Source organism: Camelina sativa, chromosome 18 (genome assembly GCF_030686135.1).
Source record: "Camelina sativa cultivar CO46 ecotype springtype chromosome 18, ASM3068613v1".
NCBI lineage: Eukaryota > Viridiplantae > Streptophyta > Magnoliopsida > Brassicales > Brassicaceae > Camelina > Camelina sativa.
In genome coordinates this window covers 5983926-6007718 of record NC_141897.1, presented here as the reverse complement: position 1 = coordinate 6007718, position 23793 = coordinate 5983926, and the positions used below count along the sequence as shown (strand labels likewise).

At 38.0% G+C, this 23793-nt stretch overlaps 2 protein-coding genes across 3 annotated transcripts; both read left to right on the top strand.

Moving 5' to 3' along the window:
* The first annotated feature begins 4750 nt into the window (after positions 1-4750).
* LOC104760706 (uncharacterized) lies at positions 4751-10061 on the top strand. 2 transcript variants are annotated; one of them, XM_087498791.1, is made up of 16 exons: positions 4751-5283; positions 5451-5810; positions 5893-6033; positions 6150-6282; positions 6386-6499; positions 6590-6738; positions 6901-6993; positions 7085-7478; positions 7687-7813; positions 7894-7993; positions 8193-8262; positions 8345-8497; positions 8596-8691; positions 8769-9088; positions 9189-9233; positions 9319-9736. In XM_087498791.1, exons 1-16 carry the CDS (start codon positions 5203-5205, stop codon positions 9355-9357), a joined length of 2415 nt encoding a protein of 804 aa, XP_087354917.1. In that variant the 5' UTR covers positions 4751-5202; the 3' UTR covers positions 9358-9736. The 2 variants fall into 2 exon arrangements, with proteins under 2 accessions (XP_087354917.1, XP_087354916.1); XM_087498790.1 differs by having other exon boundaries at positions 9189-10061.
* A 1186-nt stretch (positions 10062-11247) lies between these two features.
* Positions 11248-15557, top strand: LOC147921588 (uncharacterized). Its single transcript, XM_087497751.1, has 3 exons — positions 11248-11520; positions 11761-12105; positions 15456-15557. The coding sequence occupies exons 1-3, from the start codon at positions 11248-11250 to the stop codon at positions 15555-15557; spliced, it is 720 nt and encodes a 239-aa protein (XP_087353877.1).
* The last annotated feature ends 8236 nt before the right edge of the window (positions 15558-23793 follow it).

The following is a 23793-nucleotide window of genomic DNA, read 5'->3' as shown; positions in this document are numbered from 1 at the left end:
AATTTTGGTACAACTATTATACTTGGTATAACTATGTGTGAACACTAAGTGTAAACATACATATTGCACACGTGACAATACAATTCAGATTTTTTTTTTCAGCTGCACGTGTGGTTTTATTTGTTTTGTCTCTGCAAAAAACGATTGATTACAAATAAAATATGACTAGTTTTATCTAGTTTTATCAGCAATACAAAAACATACTAGTTATACCAATATATACTAGTATTACTTAAAACCCAGAATATCAATTATAAATAAGATGTAGAACAAACAAATCATGAATCTCTTCGTAACTAAAACAAATTAGTTTTATCTAGTTCTACTTGTTCAACCAAATCCAACTACTTATCATTGAGTCGATGGAGTCGCTCACATTTGGCTTGTTCTTCTTCCTGAGTTGGTTTATCGCCACCGTCATTTCGGATTTTCTTATTATTGTTGAGTCGTTCATCACCGATGTTTCTTCTTCCTTAATTGGTTGTAGAGGTCGCTCGTCGTTGATTTGTTCATTGTTGTTGAGTCGTTCATCACCGCCGTTTCTTCTTCCCGAATTGATTATAGAGATCGCTCGCAGTTGAGTTGTTCATCGTCATTGAGTCATTCATCTTCGCCGTTGTTTCTACATATTGTTGTTGAGTTGTTTGTCGTTGTTGAGTCGTTCACTGTGAATGCTGCTGAAACTATTTCATCTCTACACTACTGAATGATCCAAATTCTCTAATTTTACCGAATAGTTTTACATACTAGTATTACATATAAAATCTTACTAGTTTTATCTAGTTCTACTAATATTTCAAAATTACACTAGTTTTACCTAGTTATATCCATAAATTCAAATACAAACATAAACCCAAAAATCACAATGTTCGTTCATTGTCGTTGAGTCATTCTCTGTGAATGCTGCTGAAACCATTTCATCTTACTAGTTTTATCTAGTTGTACTTATATTTTAAAATCACACTAGATTTACTTAGTTATAGTAGTTATACTCTGAAATTCAAATACGAACATGAACCCAGAATTCACAAATTATAATCCCAAAGTGTGTATTTTAGACCCATCTTCATTATCAATTGAGCACCATAACAGAGTACCTAGTTTCTCAAGTTTTACAAAATCGATTTTGGGATTACAATTTTAATTTCAAAAAATTTCAGATTTTAGGGATTTGATCTAGTTTTGAAAGAGAAAGAATGGAGTCGTCGTTTCTTCTTTCTGGTTTGGTTCCAGAGATCGTCCGTCCTCGCCGTTTCTGTTCATCGCCGTCACGAAGAAAATGAAAAGAGTTAGAAAAAGGAAGAAAACGATGAAATTAAAAATGTTGTTTAGTTTAATTTTATATTTTTGTTTTAATTTGAAGTATATTTTTTATATATTTTGGATTAAATCCAATATTTTATATTTTGTTTTAATTTTAAGCATATTTTTATATATTTTGGATTAAATCCAATAGATCTTGGGTGGGTGGATTAAACCTAGGTTTTCAATGTAATTGTTTTATTTTTGCTAGGGTAACATAGTAAAATACCAGTTTTTGAAATTAAAAATAATTTGAAAAAAAATATTTTTGAAAAAGGGAGTTTTGAGATTGTTAGAATTTTTTTTGGAACTTTTGAGATTTTGTCTCGTTTTTTATATTGTATACTATATATCATATTATTTGTGGCCGCTAAGGAATCTTAAAATTATAAAATTTTCATGAAATTTTTACAAAACCAATTGTGACATTTGGATATCCAAATGTGACTTTGTCAAAAATGTGACTTTGTCAAACCAATTGACAAATTTATGCTTTGACACGTGGAAAGTCGAAAAGGAGAGAATATCCAAATCACCGGTAGAATGTTGTTATGTTGGAAAGTTTCAACTCCAACCGAAATCGGCCAGAAAATTTACTCTGAAGCTTAGCCCAGAAAATTAAAGGCGAGATTCCTATTTAAGTTTTTATGAGAATATGACTTCACTTGATGCAAATCTTCTTCAACTTCATCTTTAATCAAACTTTTAATCTTCAAGAAAATTCGGCTAGGATTAAGTGATCGAGCATGAACACAGGAAAAGAAAACGTCGTTCGAGCATGAACACTAAAAAAGAAAACATCGTTTTCAAAGACCCATATGAAAAATTGGCTCAATTGCATGAAAACCCAACTAAGGCACCCGAAAAACCCACAACCACAACTAGGACTCCTATTTGTTCTTGAATAAATAAAATTGATAACCTTGAAAAAAAAATCGAGCCCTTTAAACAAAAGAGGTTCAAGGAATCACAATTTTAGATTTAAGATTAATATCGCTAAGGAACCTAATCAAACCATATCTAAAGAAAACGAAAATCTAAACAAAACCCAAAATAAATCCAATGAAAAACGACAGATCAACAGATCAACATTTTCTCTAAAAAAAATATAACATAATAATAATCATTATTGTTATATTTGTTTAAAAAAAATATTTTGTTTGACACATTATTTACTTTTAATATTACATTTGTTTGATAAATCTACATATCTATTTTTAAAGACTAAATAATTTAAAATATAATAATATTTTGATTAGTTTAATGTATATTATCATTTTCAATTGTTTGTTGTATTTGCATCATTATTTATGAATATTTAAAAATATTAATTATTATATTCTAATTTTGAGTAAATAAAATTTATTAGTTTATCAACCACGTAATTTTAGTTTTACCAATCCGTCCATATGGAACATTAGAACACACCTTTTTTCTTCACTTATTGGGTAATATATCTTTGTTTTAAAAAAATTGAAATCACAATATATGCAAAAAAAATTACATAATTTTATATATCATATATCGTAATATATTAATTATGAAGTACAAATATGAAACTAACCTTAAAATCTGTAAAAAATTACATTCACTTGCCATTAGAAAACCTTAATTAATTAATTAATCTTTATTAATTATTAATAAACAAAAAAAAATTGTTGACAGATCAAATTAAATCTATAAAAGTTAATAAAATCTATTCAAATCTAAACTAATTCGTAACTGAAAAGAAAGAAAAATTATTTTAAAAATTAACAGCTAAGATTTTAAAAATCTAATCAAATAAAATCTATAACTACAAATTTTATCAACATTTTTTACTAGCACGAGTTAAAATTTTTATAAAAACTCCAATCAAATAAAATCTTTATCAGTTTCGTTTAACAGCTTAGATTTTAAAAATTAATAAATAACATAATAAAAAAAATTATTACAAAATTTCATTAAAAAAAAATTATATCGGCAGTTTTTGTGGGTTAGTACCTAGTATTATATGATAATTCATAATAATTTGTAAATGAGATAAAAGAAATATAGTAGGAGAATCATAATTTAAAATCTTAACAAAATCATTCAAATATAGTTATTAAAATAATAATTTGGATACCTAGATATAAAAACTTACTTTTTAAAATTCTCATTGGTTTACAATTTTTTAAAATTAATTAGTAGTTTTCTTCCACAATTAATTAGAGGGAGAAAATATTTTTTTTGAAAACTAATAATTATTTAAAAGATTTTATTAGTCTAATATTACAGTTATATTTTTTACCCTTATTGAAAAATTAAAAATTTACCTTAATATTAATGGAATGAAAATGTAATTTCTTCTATCAACTTTATTTTGATTTTATTTAAAAATTGTTTTGATTTATCATATAATCCTTACGATTAATAAATATGTAGAATTTTTTCTGCATATGTTGTGATTTGAATTTTTAAAAACGAAGATATATAATTCAATCTATGAAGAAAATATGTGTGTTTTAATTTTTACACATTGGCAGGTTAATAAAACTAAATTTATGTGGTTGATAAATTATGAAATTTTCTTTGCTCACAATTACAATATTATAATTACTAACTCAAAATATATCACAAAATAATGATGCGAATACAATAAAAAACAATATAAAATTGTAATATACATCAAATAAATTAAAATATTATAATATTATAATATAGTTAGTATTCAAAAAAATATATATTGATTTACCAAGCAATTACAATATTTAAAATAATATTATCTCAAAGAAAATATTTTTAAAAAAATATATAACAATAATTGTATTATTATATTATAATTTTTACAAAGAATGTTGAGAGTGCTGTACAGCACGGGATATATATATATACTATAGTTATAATTTTTTTTTTGCATATTCAACTTGACCAAAACATATGTAACACATTTCTTAACATTTCAAGTTTAATATTAAATTACTCTTGTTCTTCATTTAAAATTAAGTCTGTACTATCAATAACTTTTAAAAAATAACATTTAAGCTTATAAGATTTCTTTCATGTATATTAATATACTTTTCTTTTTGTGTCCAAATGTATATATTAATATACTATGTATACCGTTAGATTGTACCTTTTTTATCCGAGTACAGTAGTAATCCATAAAACTTAAGGTTATTTGTTTACGTTTGTGATTTTCTTAACATAGAAACTGATTTTTAAGATAAGGATGATGAGTTGGAGTGAAGACAGCGAATGTCCCCAACAGTTTTATTAGATAATCATGCAACAAATGTATATGTGTATTTTAATACCAAAAAAGAAATAATAATTATACTAAAAATAAGCCAAAAAAAATTAAATTGATACTCCTACTTTTGAAAAACAGTAATAACAATTATACATTATATCCTACCCGTTTGACAAAAAAAAAAAAAAAAAAAAAAAAAACATTATATCCTACCCTACACGGCTACACCCATTCCTACCCAGTCCATTTGACTCTCTCTCTCTCTCTCTCTCTCTCAGCTTTTTTTCTTCTCTCTCTTCCTTTAGTGTCACTTGTTTCATTGTTAGAGAGAGAGATTGTAAAAAAAAAAAAAAATCTGAGATAATTTATTTTGTTATTGAGGTTGCTGGAATCTAGATCACCTGTTTTGAATCAGTCTTACCCAAAAACCCTAACTCTCTCTCCCTTCTCTCTCTCTCTCCATTTTAATTCTTAATTGAATTTTTCAAAGAGCTTGAAGAATAATTGGATTCACTTTTTTCTTTTTTTCAAACCTCGAGCTTGTATTTGCTATTTTTTTTTTTTTTTTCTGTGTGAGATTTAAAAAAACACTCTGTACAATCGAATGAGATGCACTGTCTTTGATTGGATCGGGGATTTGTTAGAGATTTGATGGAAGTGAAGCTTTATTATTTTCTGGGAATTTCATGGAGGTTGTTGTAGTTCAGTATTGCTCTTTCTGTTCTAGGTTCTATGTTAATCTCCAGTTTCGATTCTTCATTTCCTGGGTAAGTTTCTTTTAAGTTGATTTTTATCGATTTGGTTTTTTTCCTGAAATGTTGAGCTACAAAGTCAGTAGAGCTTAGGTTGTAAATGTTAAACTTTCCCTTTTCAGCAGAATTGCTCCTCTCGTTTGTTTTTTTAGCTTCAAAGTAATTTTTTATGTTTGTTTCAGGTTTTGTTGATTCTATTGTGGTGTGGAGCTGCTGATGGGAAAGCCAGGCATCATCATCATCGAGTGCCTTTGCAAGGTGTGGAAAGTGGAGTTGAGGGAGTGTCTTCTCATTCGTGTATCCATGATCAGATTATAGAGCAGAGGAAGAGACCGGGTAGGAAAGTGTATTCAGTTACTCCTCAGGTTTATCATGAACCAACAAAAAGTGCTGCAAAAGCTCATAATGGGAGAGTATTACTTAGTGTTTCTGAGGAGGAGGAGGAGAAGGATGTGAAACAACCTATTAGGATTTACTTAAATTATGATGCTGTTGGTCACTCACTTGACCGAGATTGCCAAAGAGTTGGTGATATTGTGAAGGTGGGGCTATTCTTGCTAGCTTTTCAGTAGTGTGAAATACAGATAGGGATTTTTTTTACTAAATTGTTTTTACTGAACTCAGTTGGGTGAGCCTCCTTCAAGTACTTTCCCTGCTGTTCCTGCGTGTAATCCTAATGCAAAACCTCCAGTGTCTGGGGATTGCTGGTATAACTGCACTTTAGATGACATATCTGGGGAGGACAAAAAGCATCGCCTACGCAAGGTTTACTTGATCTTTTGATTCTTAGATAAGTGAGTGTTACTAGTCACACAGTTGGACTGATTTAAATATATATATATATATATATATATATATATATATATATATTGCACATGTAGGCTTTAGAGCAGACTGCAGATTGGTTCAGAAGAGCGTTAGCTGTTGAACCTGTGAAAGGAAATTTACGTTTAAGTGGGTATTCTGCTTGTGGACAAGATGGTGGTGTGCAGCTTCCTCGTGAATATGTAGAGGGTAATTGCATTACTGTTTTGCTTCTGATTGGCAGTTTCATGTCCATTTAAACTTGTCCTGCTAGGTTTATTTTGGTCTAATCAGTTTCTTTCAAATCAAGCAGAGGGTATTGCGAATACTGATTTAGTCCTATTGGTAACCACAAGACCCACTACTGGTAATACCCTTGCGTGGGCTGTAGCTTGCGAACGTGATCAATGGGGACGTGCAGTTGCTGGTATTTGGCCATTTCCTCCAGTTATGTTTTGAAATCCCTGACATTGCTTTGAGTTTTGAACTAAACCCAAGGGTTGTGGTCTTTTTTCAGGGCATGTCAATGTTGCTCCCCGCCATTTGACTTCAGAATCTGGGACGTTACTTTCAGCAACTCTCATTCATGAGGTTATGCATGTCCTTGGCTTCGATCCACATGCCTTTGCTCATTTTAGAGATGAAAGGAAAAGAAGACGCATTGAGGTATGCGATGAGTTATTAATGTCCGCCTAATCAACAGAAAAAGTTAGCTGTGATTTACATTCCTCGCTTTTTCTTCTTTGTGTTTCGTGCTTCTTCACATGGATGAGAATGAAACTTTCTATACGAGCCACCTTGGAATAAGCCGTTCTTTTCATGTTTAAGGTCACTGAGCAACAAATGGATGAAAAGCTTGGCCGGTTAGTGACACGCGTAGTGCTTCCACGGGTTGTCATGCATTCCCGGCATCACTACGGAGTAAGTTTCAATGCTTTTAATTCTTTTGAAAGGTAATTCCTGTGACCTTAGTTTTATGTCTTTTGTCATAATATTGTCAATATTTCAACAGGCATTTTCTCAAAACTTCTCGGGTCTAGAACTTGAGGATGGAGGCGGACGTGGCACATCGGGTTCCCACTGGGAAAAAAGACTACTTATGAATGAGATAATGACTGGATCAGTGGACACACGATCAGTCGTTTCAAAAATGACTCTAGCGCTATTAGAGGATAGTGGCTGGTATAAGGCTGATTATAGCATGGCAGACCGTCTCGATTGGGGTCGGAACCAGGGGACCCAGTTTGTCACATCTCCATGTAACATGTGGAAAGGTGCTTACCATTGTAACACAACCCAACTATCTGGCTGTACATACAACAGAGAGGCCGAAGGTTACTGCCCAATTCTAAGCTATAATGGAGACTTGCCTCAGTGGGCTCGTTACTTTCCACAGCCTAACAGAGGTACATCCTGTTGACTAACTGGAACATGCTGATACGAAAAATCTTAACCTTCCAGTTTTATTTATACTATATATACTTAGGTTGACACCTGCTTCAACCTGTTGATTTGATTCGCAAAATATAACTTTTTTCTTGTCTTGGTTGTAATGTCCGGTATTTGTTTCTTGTTTGGTAAAGACTAATGAATTTCATACACAACATATTTCAGGCGGTCAGTCTTCCTTAGCAGATTATTGTACATATTTTGTTGCCTATTCAGATGGGTCTTGTACGGATATAAATAGTGCACGTGCGCCTGACAGAATGTTGGGTGAAGTGAGAGGGAGTGAATCCAGGTTATTGCTGGTTGTCTCGCTGAATTTTTGTAAATATCCACATGGAATATTGCTCATGAAAGTGTTTGGCATATGTATAGGTGTATGGCCTCATCTTTAGTGCGTACTGGGTTTGTTCGTGGCTCCATGACACAGGGGAATGGTTGTTATCAGCATAGATGTAGAAATAATTTGTTGGAGGTATGCCTTCTTCATCTTCTTCTTCGTCGTCCAAGGGTTTCATTTTTTTGTTACTTTTGGGCATAAGCTGTTACAGTTGAACTGCAGTCAGAAACAACACTAGTCATAGAGCCGTCGGTTCTATTTCAACTTGTTTCTACTTTGATCCATGCTTTTACGGTTATTAATGTCTTCACATGTTTTCCTGGTTGAATTCTAGGTTGCTGTGGAGGGAGTATGGAAGTTCTGTCCTCAAGCTGGTGGACCAATTCGATTTCCCGGTTTTAATGGTAAATAATGCTCTTATCTTCCGGAAAGAATAATAACATATCGTTAACAAATCTTTTGAACCATGAATGTTTTGGTTTGTAGGTGAATTAATTTGTCCGGCTTACCATGAACTCTGCAGTACATCTGTAGTTTCTGTGCTTGGCCAATGTCCTAGCTCTTGTAACTTTAATGGAGATTGTGTTGATGGGAAGTGTCGTTGTCTCCTTGGTTATCACGGTCATGACTGTAGAAACCGTAAGTATCCTGTATCTTCCAAACCAAATTGTCGTACTTGTCAAGTCTCTGTCTTTCCGTAAGATCTGAACTTACAAGTTTTGCTTTTCACCATGCAGGTTCATGTCCTAATAATTGCAATGGACATGGAAAATGCACAACGCAGGGTGTTTGCATATGTGAAAATGGATTTACTGGAATCGACTGTTCCACTGGTAAATGTCCATATATATATTGTCAAGACTACATTTATCAATTATATCTGACAAGAGACTTCTTTTAAACTATACAGCTGTTTGTGACGAACAATGCAGCCTACATGGAGGAGTCTGTGATAATGGGGTTTGTGAGTTCCGTTGCTCTGATTATGCTGGTTACACATGTCAGAACAGCTCTAAACTAGTTACGAGTTTATTGGTGTGCAAAGATGTGTTGGAAAGAGACATATCAGGGCAACATTGTGCTCCAAGAGAGCCTAGCATTCTTCAACAGCTTGAGGAAGTCGTGGTCATGCCCAACTACAATCGGCTCTTTCCGAGTGGTGCTCGAAAGTTATTTAATATTTTCGGTAACAGCTACTGTGATGAAGCAGCTAAAAGACTAGCCTGTTGGGTGAGCTGCAATCTTTTGTTATTTGTTTTCTCATGGTTATAGGTGAGACAGTAGCATTCTCTGACAGTTGACATTTGTTCTTTATGACCTCTGTAATCAGATATCAATCCAGAAGTGTGATGTCGACGGAGACGACAGACTACGGGTATGTCATTCAGCATGTCAGTCCTACAATATGGCGTGTGTTGCTTCTTTAGACTGCTCTGATCAAACCCTTTTCAGCACCGCAGAAGAAGGCGATGCTGAATGTACGGGGTCTGGCGAAATAATATCGCCATGGTTTAGCCGTTTGTGGAGTAGATTTGTAGCAAGTTAACTAGGAACAATTCGTGGATGAGAAAGAAAGATTTGTGTGTACAAGGTAGATAGTGAGGCAGAGTATTATTTTCCAAGCTGTAATTTTTTTCTAGGGTTTATGAGGGGAAAGATCCGTGTTTAAGTTAGGGGTCTTGCCTTAGCCCACCCTCATAGGTGAATTAGATTGTCTTTGTCTGTCTTTCGAGTGAAAATGCAATATGTATTCGAATATATATTATAGATAAAAAGGGATTTGTAGGCCGAAGGCCTTCCATGAGAAAAAAATGAAATCTATTTGATTGTCATCTTTGTAACTCTCTATGTGTGTCTCGAGTTCATTTTTCTTTTGCTTCGTCCCTTAGACCCTAGAGGTTCAAAAGGTGCGCTTTGGAGTCGATTCCCCAACGACGATCATTACTTGTTTACATTCTCTTGTGATGTTGTGTGCATTAGAGTGTGGATCTGTGTCGATCTTCTTCTAATGTGTAGAAAAAGTGTGATGTTGTAAAATACACGATGTGTGGATTTCCATAACCGGTCCATACACGGCCCATGTACGTCCTAGCGGTCCATGACCGAAGGCCCATCGGCAAACCTCTTTAGTCTATGTTGGTTTAATAGTTCTAATGTAATTGGGCTTTGCCCTTGACTATATATATGTAACTCTCGATTGGATTTCTCTAGTTTACAACACGTTATCAGCAAGACTTGTTCTAAAAGTCCAACTGAGAAAAACCCTAAAAACCCTAAAACCGCCGCCGCACAAAACCCTTGTTCGTCCAAGCTCGGCAATCGGTTCCTATCCGTGATTCGTCCGAGTTCGTGGTCGACTATCGTTCATGATCAGATTCTCGTCTGTGACCAGTCCGAGTTCGTGGTCCGATTTTTCCCGGGGTAAGTTCTGTTCGGAGCAGCAGTTCGTGATCGGCTCTTCCTCCTACCTAGGCCGAGGTTCGTGATCAAGAGAAAAGTAAAACCGAGGTCTATAGCTCCCGGTTCAATCCAGTCAACCCCAAATCGGTGGAAGGTAAACAATAATCAAACCCCCTTAGAACCTATGAAATCGAATCTGATATTAAACATTATAAGAACCCTAAAATCTACAAGTACACAATCAACAAACAAAACCCTAAGCTTTAGACCCTAAAACCCTAAAACTTTAAAACTTAAAATCAGTTGTTATGAGGTTTAGGGCTGCTTAGATTGTTTGCAAATTAAACCGATTATGCAAAGATTAAAATCCGATTATTATTGTTGATTGTTTGTTTGTTGCATAAAAACCCGAGAACTAAAACCTAAATTCGAAATTCATAGAGAGAAAGTTAAACCAATTGTTCTAGGTTGTTATAATCCGATTAGTATTGTTTGTTTAATCAAACCCTAAAACTAAGTAATTAAAATCGGAATTGTTCTATGTTTGCATGAAAATAAAATTAGGATAACTCACAAATTAATTCTAGACATTATCCTAAAATTCTAGAAAATATTTCCTAAAACTTTGTCCTAATCCTAATTTAAGAAAAAAAGAAATTTTAAGAAAAAGGAAAATTCAGTAAAAAAAGAAATCATTGCATGCTAGATTAAAATTGTTGTCTAGGATTGTTGTTTCATGCATATTGATCCACGAAAATTATGAGATAAAACAAGACATATACCACAAAATTTTGAGTATAAATAAGCATGGCATGGTTCGGTCTTAAATACTGCATGGCCTTAAGTGATTGGCATGGTTCGGTCTCAAATATCGCATGTCCTAAATTTGTTGCATGGTTCGGTCTCAAATACCACATGTCCTAAAATTATTGCATGGTTCGGTCTTAAATACCGCATGCTAATAACAAGATGCATGTTCTGTTTTGTAGATGGCAAAGCTCAACAACCTCTCCTATGCTGCCCTTAATGTTTCTAGAGATAATTACTTGCAATGGACATTGGACACAAAGATCAATCTGAAATCAAAGGATCTTTGCGAGTGCATAGAGGATGGTAATGATTGTTCTGAAAAGAACAAGTACAAGGCAATAATGCATATTCGCCATCACCTTGGTGAGAGTCTCAAAAACCAGTACCTCACTATAGAAGATCCTCTTGACCTTTGGACAGCGTTCAAAAACAGATACGGACACCAAAAGACGGTGCTCCTACCAAAGGCTCAATTCGATTGGAAAAACTTAAGGATCCGTGGATGAGTATAACTCAGAGCTTTTTAATATAGTCTCAATCCTAAAGTTATGTGGTACCGAGGTGACTGAGGAGGACATGAGAAGAAATTCTCTACCTTTCACTCCAATGACGTACTGCTTCAACAACAGTATCGTGAAAAGGGGTTTAAGACGTTTGCAAGCCTCATCTCTTGTTTGTATCTTGCTGAGCAGAACAATGAGCTATTGATGATGAATAGTGTTTTGAGACTTCCGGGTACAGCCCCATTACCGGAAGCTCATAAGGTTGATATGGCAAAGAAAAATCCCAACGAGCCTAAAGAGCCGAAAGAGACTAAAGAGTCTAACTATGTCCATAGGGACAAGTATGGCTGTGGTTGTGGGAGAGGTGGACGTGGTGGTCTTGGTCGTGGGACCTATCAAGGACACAATTTTGGTGGTCAAGGCCGTGGAAACCGATTCGGCTTCGGCCGTGGTCGGGGTAGAGGCCGCGGTACATTTAAACCGCAACATAAGACCAAGTCCACTTGCCATAAATGTGGTATGGAGACCCACTGGGTAAATACATGCAGAACTCCTAAGCATCTTGTTGACCTCTATCAAGAGAGTTTGAAAGGGGATCCATAAGCTAATGTGGTTCATCTCGATGGTGAAGGTGATTTCGACCATGAGAAGGATGATCTATTGGATTATGAAACCTCTGATTGTTTACGAGAGGATAATTAAAACTCAAATGTGGTCTTGATTTAATTTTATATTTATGCTATGCATATTGATTGGATTATTATTATGAATTATTATAATTATGTTTTAAATTCAATTATTTTATAAAATTATTTGTTTATGTTTAAAACATAATCCTTGTCCATATTGAGAAATCGCTAAGGACAAGAACAATGCCAATATTAGCGGGTTTAGCAAGATAATTGAAGGCTACGGCCAGGCACACATCTTGAACTAAGTGATGCCTTATATCCAACCAGCTCAAAAGGAGCTTATTATTACTGAAATCACCCAAGGACATAAGAAAGTCCTAGAGGCTATACCCGCACTAGCCATTGGTATCTACCATGCTAAGATTAATATGATAGAAGCTAATTTGGCAATGAACAAGATGTTCAATGAACAATTCACTTTATGGCATGACCGGTAAAAGCTAGCTAATCAATTGCCAGATTCCTTTGCTGACCCAAAGAGAGTAACTAAATCGTACATACCAGCTTGTAATGCACCCGTACGTATTGATGTTCAGAAGGAACACAATAAGCAAGTTGCTACAGAGTCTAAGACCCGTTTAAAAAGAGGTAGACCATCAGGTTCCAAAGATAAGAACCCTCGGAAATCTAAGAAAGGTGCAAATCAAACCGAGGTTAAGGAAATTATAGACATGGCCGCGGCAAATCCTAAGGCACCGAATGAGGTTTGGGACGTTGAACCTCAAGGTCCTGAAGGTATTTATAATAATGAGATCTCAATCAATTATATCATGTCTAGAATACAATGGAACCGTAAAGATGTCGACATTGATGAAATATTTGCATATAAGGTAGCACTTGAAATAAATGAGGATCATGAACCCACGTCTATATTAGAGTGCACTCAAAGTAAAGATTGGTTAAAATGGAAAGAAGCCATTGACGTGGAGTTAAACTCTTTAAAGAAGAGGAATGTGTTTGGTCCGATCTTAAGGACACCATTCGATATAAAGCCAGTAGGACATAAGTGGGTCTTTGTAAGGAAGAGAAATGAGAATAATGAAATCGTGAGATATAAGGCACGGCTTGTAGCACAAGGATTCTCTCAAAGACCAGGAATATATTATGAGGAGACATACTCCCCTGTGATGGATGCAACGACTTTTAGATTTCTAATAAGTCTGGCTATAAGAGAAAAACTGGATTTGCGGTTATTGGATGTTGTAACCGCATACTTATATGGTCCACTGGATAATGAGGTTTATATGTGATTACCAGAGGATATAGAGCTCAAAGATAAGAGCGGTTCTCGAGAACAATACTTCATAAGGCTAAACAAATCCCTTTTATGGACTGAAACAAAGTGGGCGCATGTGGTACAATAGATTAAGTGAGTACCTAGCCAATGAGGGCTATAAGAATGATCCCATCAGTTTTATTAAGAAGTTTGCAAACAAAGGTTTTGTAATAATAGCAGTATATATGTGGATGATTTGAATATCCTAAGAACCTCTGGGGAAATCGCCCAAACAGTCGAATATCTAAAGAAAGAATTTGAAATGAAAGACCTAGGCAAGACAAAATTCTGTTTGGGATTGCAACTTGAGTACATAAATGATGGAATCCTTGTGCATCAAATGGCATATACTAAAAAGGTACTCAAAAGGTTTAATATGGACCAAGCTCACCCATTGCCTAGCCCAATGGTTGTAAGGAGTTTAAATTTGGAAAATGATCCATTTGGTCCAAGGAAGGACGATAAAAAAATTCTCGGTCCGGAAGTGCCATACCTCAGTGCTATATGAGCGTGAATGTTCTTGGCTAGCCACACTAGACCGGACATATGTTTTGCCGTGAACCTCCTAGCTAGATTTAGCTCTTGTCCAACCCAAAGGCATTGGGACGGTATTAAGCATGTATTGTGTTACCTACAAGGAACGTTAGATTTGGGTTTATATTATACTAACCATAAAAAAGAAGGTTTAGTTGGTTTTGCTGATGCAGGTTATCTATCAGACCGGCTATGTGTTTACACACGGTGGTACAGCTATTTCATGGCGTTCTATGAAGCAAACCATTGCAGCCACTTCATCTAATCATGCTGAAATCTTAGCAATGCATGAAGCCAGCCGTGAGTGTGTATGGTTGAGGTCGATGACTCAACATATCAGGACAGATTGTGGCATGGTCGACGATAAGGATCCTACGATTATATATGAAGACAATACGGCCTGCATCACACAGCTTAAGGAACGATACATCAAGGGAGATCGGAGAAAGCATATTCTACCTAAGTTCTTCTTCACACATGAAATACAAAAGGCCGGAGAAGTTCAAGTTGTACAAGTTCCGTCTTGCGACAATTCAGTCGATCTCTTCACCAAATCACTACCGACATCAACATTCAAGAAGCTCACGCACCAGATTGGGATGCGGAGACTTAAGGACTTTTAGGGATGCTTGGAACAGGGGGAGTAATGCGTGTTGTACTCTTTTTCGTTCACCATGGTTTTGTCCCAATGGATTTTCCTGGTAAGGTTTTAATGAGGCAGCACCCCCAAGCACATTACAGAGATCCTTCCTAGCACTTGCACGGTTATGTCATCCAAGGGGGAGTGTTGTAAAACACAGGATGTGTGGATTTCCATAACCGGCCCATGTATGTCCTAGAGTTTACGGCCCATGGCCGAAGGCCCATCGACAAACGTCCTTAGTCTATGTAACGCCCGCGAACCAAAGCTCTGCGTTTTGAGGGTGGGTGTCGATCGAAACTCATGTGGTGTCGGTCGACACAACTTATTTCTGGTTCGACCAGATTGATTTAATTATCGATTTGGACCAGTTTGATTTAGGAAAAACCATTGAACCGAGATATTTAAGTGGAAAAACGACCTAGGTCGTGTTTTATTTTCGTCTTGGTCGCTGTTTGTTGTTTTTGAGAGAAAAAGAGGAGAAAACAGTTTCTAAGAGTTCTTGTGAGAGTTTGTGAAATTTGGAAGCATTTTTGGAGAGATCTTGCTGTGAGAGTGAAGATCCAAGGCTAGGAAAGTGGTGGAAAGGTTTCTGTGGTGGTAGCTTCGTCCTTTGGGCTTAGATATCTTTGTTGGCTAAGGTGAGTGCATGACCATGGCTTATCTAAGCTAAGATATCAGTTTCTGTGATATTGTATGTTGTTTGGTTGTTTGTTTTTAGTTGTTTGTGAGTTTTTCGTAGCTCCTGAGGCTTGGATTCGTTCCAGGGATTGTGTGGGACGAAGAGGAGAAATTCGGAGACGAGATTCGGAAGTTCTGTTCAAAGGAAATCACTGCTCGATAGTGGTGTCGGTCGACACCAATTTGGTGTCGGTCGACACTAACGCGAGGACGGCTCGGGAACTTAGCGTGTGTCGGTCGACACCATGTGGAGGTGTCGGTCGACACTATTAGGGTTTCGGGGGTGTTGAGCAGGTGTCGGTCGACACCTAAGTGGTGTTGGTCGACACCAGATGTCCAGTGTCGGTCGACACCTTCTGGTATCGGTCAACACCATTCTGACAGTAACCGGATCGTGTCGGGTCACTTGTTCATGTTCCTGGTTTGTTTTATTGTTATTGTTTGTGGCATGAGAGATCTTATTGCTTGTGTGTATAGCCTAGTAGATGGGAGGATTGCCTCACTGAGTATTTATCAAATACTCATGCATCTCAATTTGTGTTTGTGGTGCAGGTAAAGGCAAAGTGTGATCGTGGAATCAAGGCAAAGAAGAGGAAGATGTTCTAGGGACTCGATTGGATGTTTTCTGGCATTGATAGGTTGCTAGAGTTGGGTGTTTAGAACATATTAGGTTGCCGGTTCCTTGGTTTCCTGTTGTTTGACATTGAAATGGTTAGGATTGGTTGTTGGTTATTCTATTATGGATTAATATTGGATTATTGGTTCAGTTGGTTCTTTAATGGGTATTGTTATTCCGCTGTTGTTTGTGATTGTGGTTAGGTGGCTAGTGGGTATGGGACCACTAGTCATAGTAATTTATATTATTATTATTTATTATTTAAAAAAAAACGGTGCTACTTGGTACTCCAAGATAGATATGGCGTCGGGTTATCATCAGATCCTGATAGATGAGGCAGATGTGAGGAAGACTGCTTCCAGGACGAGGTATGGGCATTATGAGTTTGTGGTGATGTCGTTTGGGTTGACTAACGCACCAGCTGCGTTTATGAGATTGATGAACAATGTGTTCCAGGAGTTTCTGGACGTGTCTGTTATCATTTTCATCGACGACATCCTGGTTTATTCTAAGAGTCATGAAGAGCATGCAATGCATTTGAGAGCAGTTCTGGAGAAGCTGCGGGAGCAGAAGTTATTTCCTAAGTTGAGCAAGTGTAGTTTCTGGCAGCGTGAGATGGGTTTTCTGGGTCACATTGTGTCTGCAGATGGAGTTTCTGTAGATCCGAAGAAGATTCAGACTATCAGGGATTGACCTAGACCGTAGAATGCCACGGAGATCAGGAGTGTTCTCGGGTTGGCAGGGTATTACAGGAGATTTGTGCAGGGGTTTGCGAGCAGAGCATGACCTATGACTATGTTGACAGGGAAGGATGTTCCTTTTGTTTGGTCATAGGAGTGTGAGGAGGGCTTTGCAAGCCTGAAGGAGATGTTGACTACTGCTCAGGTGTTGGCTTTGCCTGAGCAGGGAGAACCCTATGTGGTTTATACAGATGCATCCAGAGTTGGTTTGGGATGTGTGTTGATGCAGCATGGGAAGGTGATTACCTATGCTTCGCGGCAGTTGCGGAAGCAAAAGGACAACTATCCTACTCATGACTTGGAGATGGGTGCTGTAGTTTTTGCCCTGAAGATTTGGAGATCTTATTTTGAGGCAGAGGCGCTGGATGGAGCTAGTGGCAGATTATGATCTGGAGATAGCCTACCATCCTGGTAAGGCTAACTTGGTTGCAAATGCATTGAGTCGGAAGCGGGCGGCTTCGGCTCAGGAGCAGGAAATGGATTCTCTGGTAGGAGATATCAGTGCGTTGAGCTTGTGTGCAGTTTCTCAGGAGCCGTTGGGTTTGGTTGCAGCTGATAGAGCAGATCTGTTGAGTAGAGAGCGGTTGGCTCAGGAGTTGGATTTGGGGCTGGTGAATGCCTCAAAGGGGATTGACTTAGAGTATCAGGTTTCGGGTAATGGTACTATTCTGGTGGATGGGTGGATCTGTGTGCCTAAGGATGAGGAGTTGAGGCAGGAGATTCTGAGAGAAGCTCATGCTAGCATGTTCTCTATTCATCCAGAAGCGACTAAGATGTACCGAGATTTCAAGAGGTAATATCACTGGGTCGGGATTAAGAAGGACGTGGCTAGTTAGGTTGCGAGGTGCGATGTGTGTCAGCTAGTGAAGGTTGAGCATCAGGTACCAGGTGGCTTGCTGAAGAGTCTTCCCATTCCGGAGTGGAAGTGGGATATAATTACTATGGACTTCATGGTAGGTTTGCCAGTGTCCAGAACGTTTGATGCTATTTGGGTCATTGTGGACCAGTTGACTAAGTCAGCACATTTTCTGGCCATTAAGAAGACTGATGGAGCAGCAGTCTTGGCTAAGAAGTATGTGAAGGAGATATTCAGGTTGCATGGGGTGCCAGCGAGTATTGTGTCTGATAGGGATTCCAAGTTCACTTCGGTGTTCTGGAGGGCATTTCAGGCAGAGATGGGCACTAAGGTGCATATTAGTACAGCTTATCATCCCCAGACAGATGGACAGTCAGAGAGGATGATCCAGACGTTGGAGGATTTGCTGAGGATGTGTGTGTTGGATTGGGGTGGCCATTGGGCAGATCACTTGAGCTTGGTACAATTTGCTTATAACAACAGTTACCAAGCGAGTATTAGCATGGCTCCTTATGAGGCTTTGTATGGGAGGCCGTGTCGTACACCATTATGCTGGACTCAGGTGGGGGAGAGGAGCATGTACAGGGCAGATTTTTTCAGGAGACCTCGGAGAAGATTCGGGTTCTTAAGCTGAACATGAAGGAAGCTCAGGATCGACAGAGGAGTTATGCCGATAGGAGGAGGAGAGAACTTGAGTTTCAGGGTTGAGATAGAGTGTACCTCAAGATGGTCATCTTGCGGGGTCCGAACAGGTCATTGACTGAGACTAAGTTGAGTCCGAGGTATATGGGTCCGTTCAGAGTGATTGAGTGAGTTGGACCAGTGGCATATAGGCTGGAATTACCTGAGGTTATGCGTGCATTCCATAAGTTTTCCATGTGTCTATGTTGCGGAAGTGTCTCCGTGAGGATGACCAGTTGTTGGCTAAGATCCCTGAGGAACTTAAGCCCAACATGACTTTGGAGGCGAGACCAGTGAGGGTTCTCGAGAGGAGGATCAAGGAACTTCGGAAGAAGAAGATTCCTTTGATGAGAGTCCTGTGGGACTGTGATGGTGTAGAGGAGCAGACTTGGGAGTATGAGGCGAGGATGAAGGCAAGGTTTAACAAATGGTATGAGAAGCAAGCCACGACTTGAGCTTGCCTAGCCTGGCCCCATCTGTAGTCCGTGGCTGGAGCGGAAATGGAGTATTCCAGCCCATCTCTCTTGTTACTCGGTCGCTTGGGGTGGTTGGTTGTGAGACTCAATAACAAGATGAGGTGGTGTTTGGGGTACAAAATTTCCGCAAGGCAGTGTTTTGGAGGAAAGTTTCCTTAATTAGAAGTTTCTATAAGTGGAAAGTTTCCAGATGTGGTAAGTGCTAAAAAATGGAAACTTTTATGTAAGTTAGAATTTGTCCATTTTTGGTGGCGGAGAGCCTAGGAGAGGGCTTGTGTGGCCTTTGTGGCGGGCTGTTTAGCCGTTGTGTGGCCTTTGTGGCGGGCTGTTTAGCCATTGTGTGACCTTCGTGGCAGGCTGTTTAGCCATTGTGTGGCCTTCGTAGCGGGCTGTTTAGCCATTGTGTGGCCTTTGTGGCGGGCTGTTTAGCCATTGTGTGGCCTTCGTGGCGGGCTGTTTAGCCAGAGTGCCTATTGAGGCGGTCCTTCGGGACAGATGGTCTTCGTGACGGTCCTTCGGGACGAGTGGCCTTGATGGCGGTCCTGTTGAGGACATTTGTTTGGCCTTTGTGGCGGTCCTATTTAGGAAATTTGTTTGGCATTGGTGGCGGTCCTGTTAGGACATTTGTTTGGCCTTTGTGGCGGTCATGTTTAGGACATTTCTTTGGCCTTTGTGGCGGTCCTGTTTAGCACATTTCTTTGGCCTTCGTGGCCGCCCGTGGGGCAGTGAGATGATCCTTGTGTGGTCGTAGGGTATTCCAGTGAGGGGATATGTGGTTGGTAGGACATTGTGTTGTCTTACGCGAACCACGGGAAGGGAACCTGGTTAGGAATAGGACTCAGACATGTTCAGAATTGTTTGCTCGCGACTCTTGGGGGACTTCGGTTCTCCTAGTACTGCCATATTCCAAGACTTTGTAGCTTGGGAGTGTGGTTGGTATATCGATTTTGGATGACGATCTGAAGGCGCGTTGTAGGGTGACGACCCGAGAGACGAATATTGGATTTCTCCTTATACATTATGGCATGCGGGTTTAGGCCCGATGAGGAGCCAACATTATGGCATGCAGACATAGGTCTGATGAAGAGCCAATAAAAACTCAAGGTTTAGGCCTATGAGACAAGGAAAGTCCAAAAGTCGAGAGCAAATAACGTCTGGAGCGTGAGTCTATCACCTAGAGGTGACCTTTCGTATATCAGTCGGAGGAGTGCGGGCCATGGAGTCGGTCACACATGAGTCCTTGGCTGAGTGTTGTTCGAGATTCGAGGACGAATCTATTTTGGTGGGGGAGAATTGGAACGCCCGCGAACCAAACCTCTACGTTTTGGGGGTGGGTGACGATCGACACTCATGTGGTGTCGGTCGACACCACTTATTTCTGGTTCGACGAGATTGATTTAATTATCGATTTTGACCGGTTTGATTTAGGAAAAACCATTGAACCGAGATATTTAAGTGGGAAAACGACCTAGGTCGTGTTTTATTTTTGTCTTGGTCGCCGTTAGTTGTTTTTAAGAGAAAAAGAGGAGAAAACAGTTTCTAAGAGTTCTTGTGAGTGTTTGTGAGATTTGAAAGCATTTTTGGAGACATCTTGATGTGAGAGTGAAGATCCAAGGTTAGGAACGTGGTGGTAGCTCCGTCCTTTGGGCTTAGATCTCTTTGTTGGCTAAGTTGAGTGCATGACCATGGCTTATCTAAGCTAATATCTCTGTTTCTGTGATATTGTGTGTTGTTTGGTTGTTTGTTTTTGGTTGTTTGTGAGTTTTTTGTAGCTCCTGAGGCTTGGATTTGTTCCTGGGATTGTGTGGGACGAAGAGGAGAAGTTTGGAGGCGAGATTCGGAGATTCTGTTTGAAGGAAATCACTGCTTGATAGTGGTGTTGGTCGACACCAAATTGGTGTCGGTCGACACTAACGCGAGGACGACTCGGGAACTTAGCGAGTGTTGGTCGACACCATGTGGAGGTGTCGATCGACATCGTTAAGGTTTCGGGGGTGTCGAACAGGTGTCGGTCGACACCCAAGTGGTGTTGGTCGACACCAGATGTCCAGTGTCGGTCGACACCTTCTGGTATCGGTCGACACCATTCTGACAGTAACCGGATCGTGTCGGGTCACTTGTTCATGTTCCTGGTTTGTTTTATTGTTGTTGTTTGTGGCATGAGAGATCTTATTGCTTGTGTGTATAGCCTAGTAGATGGGAGGATTGCCTCACTGAGTATTTATCAAATACTCCTGCATCTCAATTTGTGTTTGTGGTGCAGGTAAAGGCGAAGTGTGATCGCGGAATCAAGGCAAAGAAGAAGAAGATGTTCTAGGGACTCGATTGGATGTTGTCTGGCATTGATAGGTTGCTAGAGTTGGGTCTTTAGAACTTATTAGGTTGCCGGTTCTTTGGTTTCCTTTTGTTTGACATTGAAATGGTTAGGATTGGTTGTTGGTTATTCTATTATGGATTAATATTGGATTATTGGTTCAGTTGGTTATTTAATTGGTATTGTTTTTCCGCTGTTGTTTGTGATTGTGGTTAGGTGGTTAGTGGGGATGAGACCACTAGTCATAGTTATTTATATTATTATTATTTATTATTTAAAAAAATGGGTCAAGTCGTTTCAGTCTATGTCGGTTTACTAGTTCTAATGTAATTAGGCTTTGCCTTTTACTATATATATGTAACTTCGATTGGATTAATAAGAATAAAAAGATGATAAAACCTCTTTCGATTTCTTTAGTTTACAACATGCGATGAATTTTGGATATATTTATTGTAGAAAAAGGTATTAGTTTATTAAATATATAATTGGAGAGGCGGATTTGCTTTGATGTAATGCAAGCATGTTAGCATTACCAGCTAAATATAACTATGTTTGACAACCTGCAGCAATATACATGTGTTGATTGTATTTGATACATAATCCAACTTGATTTGATTGACACGATTAAAAGAAATTGAGGTTAAAGTTTATGTGGGTTTAAAACACTACAGTCAGGTAAAAAAACACGAAAATAAAAAGAAGAAAACGATAAAATTGTAATCTTTAATATATTACTAATCTGTATTTTGTAAGCACCCGAGACCCAACCTTTGCACTTCATGATTTCAGGTCTATCCCAAATCCTTCTTTGTCTTCCTGTAGTCTAATCTTGGTTCGATTTATGAAGTTAGTTGTCTAAAGACTGCAACTGGATCATAATCGAACATGGATGCTCTGCTGTTACAAAGAGTCTTTGAGAACCTTGCCCTTAGAGTCCGTTAGGGTACCTACCTTTTACTACATGTTTTTGAGTAGGTCTGGCATTATGATCTTGGCCCTATGGAGCCATGATTACCGGTACCTCTTGAATCTACCCTCTCTGTTTCAGCTGTTATTTGACCTACAACAAGTACTAAGCTACTATATATGCTCTGAAACCAGAAGCTCTAGGAACATCGGCATTATGATCTTCTCTCCAAGGAGAGGAGATTACCATAACGTTCCCACTCTTCTCTCCCTAACTTCCATGTGCCATGAACTTTGTCAATCACAATTTACCAATGTCCGGAAGGTTGTTCCCCTGTGCCAATGTCTTGAGAGTCTCGGCATTATGACCATTGCTCCAAGGAGTGTGGTTACCGAATCCTCTCCAAGCATGACATTCCCAAACCTAATCCCCCACTCTTTCTCCTTGCCACTGAGCAGATCAAGCCATCCTGTCTCTCGTCTATGGAAACCTCCTCAATGTCCCAATGTCATTTTGATAAGGACCATTTACCACATTACCGCTGCTTCTTCGAATGTGGCGTCGGATCATCTTGAGTTAGCTTGCGGTTTGGTACTCCTCTGCTCAAGACTCCAATATCTCTGGTTTATGATTGTCGATCTATCTATCTTTACTTTTGCTGCTTCTACTTGTTATCAAGCTTTTGTCTTGGAAATCTCTAAACCCTTGTAACTTTCCTACTTTGTTTGGTTGAATGAAAGTAAGCTCTGTTTTGTTCAAAAAAAAAAAAAAAAAGTGATCTTCATCGGATGCCAAGTATAGATCGATATCAGCTGCTATGTGTGAGTTGAAGTTGGTGATCTTTGTGTGGTATACAACATTAGACGATTTCTTTACAATGGATAGCCAACTTACTGCAGATCAGGATAATTAAGCACGATTGTCTTAAACATATTGAGGTTGATTAATACATGGTTCTCAAAGCTATAACCATTCAAGAATGAATACTATCCACGACACGTACAAAACAACCAAGAATATAATATCGCAAAAAAATTCTAATGAAGGCACTTGGTCGGAAAATTTTGAATATTTGCAATCTATGTTGGGCATTTAAAACTTGTGTGGGCCAACTTTAGAGGATTTTTGTGATCTATGTTAATTATATATATATATATATATATATATATATATATAGATAACTTTTTGATATGCTTATCATTTGTAGATTTGAATCTTGTTAGTATTTGCATGAATTAGTTGTTTAAATTGTATAGCAAGCAATAGTAGTTTATTTATACTCTCAATGGAAAATGAATAGAACAACAAAAACATATAAAGGAAAATTTTCATGTCAAGCAATTCCATAAACCCTTTCAAAATTAAAACCATTTTGAGATTGTTTAGACCCGTGGAACAACACTATCGGAGTGCCCTAATCTTGCTCTGTTACCAAAATTGTTAAACACTTTTTTGTATCCAACAAGGTGGCAGATTTCAACGTCTTATCCATTAAATGTTGGCTTAAGCATGAAGTCAACTTAGGAAAAGAGATAATCCTTATCTAACCGAGTAATGGTTAAAAAGATAATGACTAGGATGGTTAGGAGTCATCTAACAAAGATATTTCCTAATAGGATTAAGGCAAAGGTTTTATATATAAGGAGATCTTAACTTGTGACATAATTAAGGTTTTGAGAGAGAGATTGAAAGAGCTTAAGTTTTGAGATAATTTTCTTAAGCAAATAAAGAAAAGGTGTTCTTTGATTCGGTCTCAAGTTCTTAAAACAGCTTTAAAACAATATTTGGTATCAGAGCAAGGGTGAAACA

Bases quoted from the DNA above. Each gene is read 5' to 3' on its own strand.
- LOC147921588 (XM_087497751.1), top strand. From the start codon at position 11,248: ATGGCAAAGCTCAACAACCTCTCCTATGCTGCCCTTAATGTTTCTAGA. The intron at 11,521-11,760 runs GTGCTCCTACCA...CTTGCTGAGCAG, and splicing joins GATACGGACACCAAAAGACG to AACAATGAGCTATTGATGAT. The intron at 12,106-15,455 runs GTAAATACATGC...AGTTTTTCGTAG, and splicing joins GTGGTATGGAGACCCACTGG to CTCCTGAGGCTTGGATTCGT.
- LOC104760706 (XM_087498790.1), top strand. From the start codon at position 5,203: ATGGAGGTTGTTGTAGTTCAGTATTGCTCTTTCTGTTCTAGGTTCTAT. The intron at 5,284-5,450 runs GTAAGTTTCTTT...TGTTTGTTTCAG, and splicing joins TTCGATTCTTCATTTCCTGG to GTTTTGTTGATTCTATTGTG. The intron at 9,089-9,188 runs GTGAGCTGCAAT...CTCTGTAATCAG, and splicing joins CTAAAAGACTAGCCTGTTGG to ATATCAATCCAGAAGTGTGA.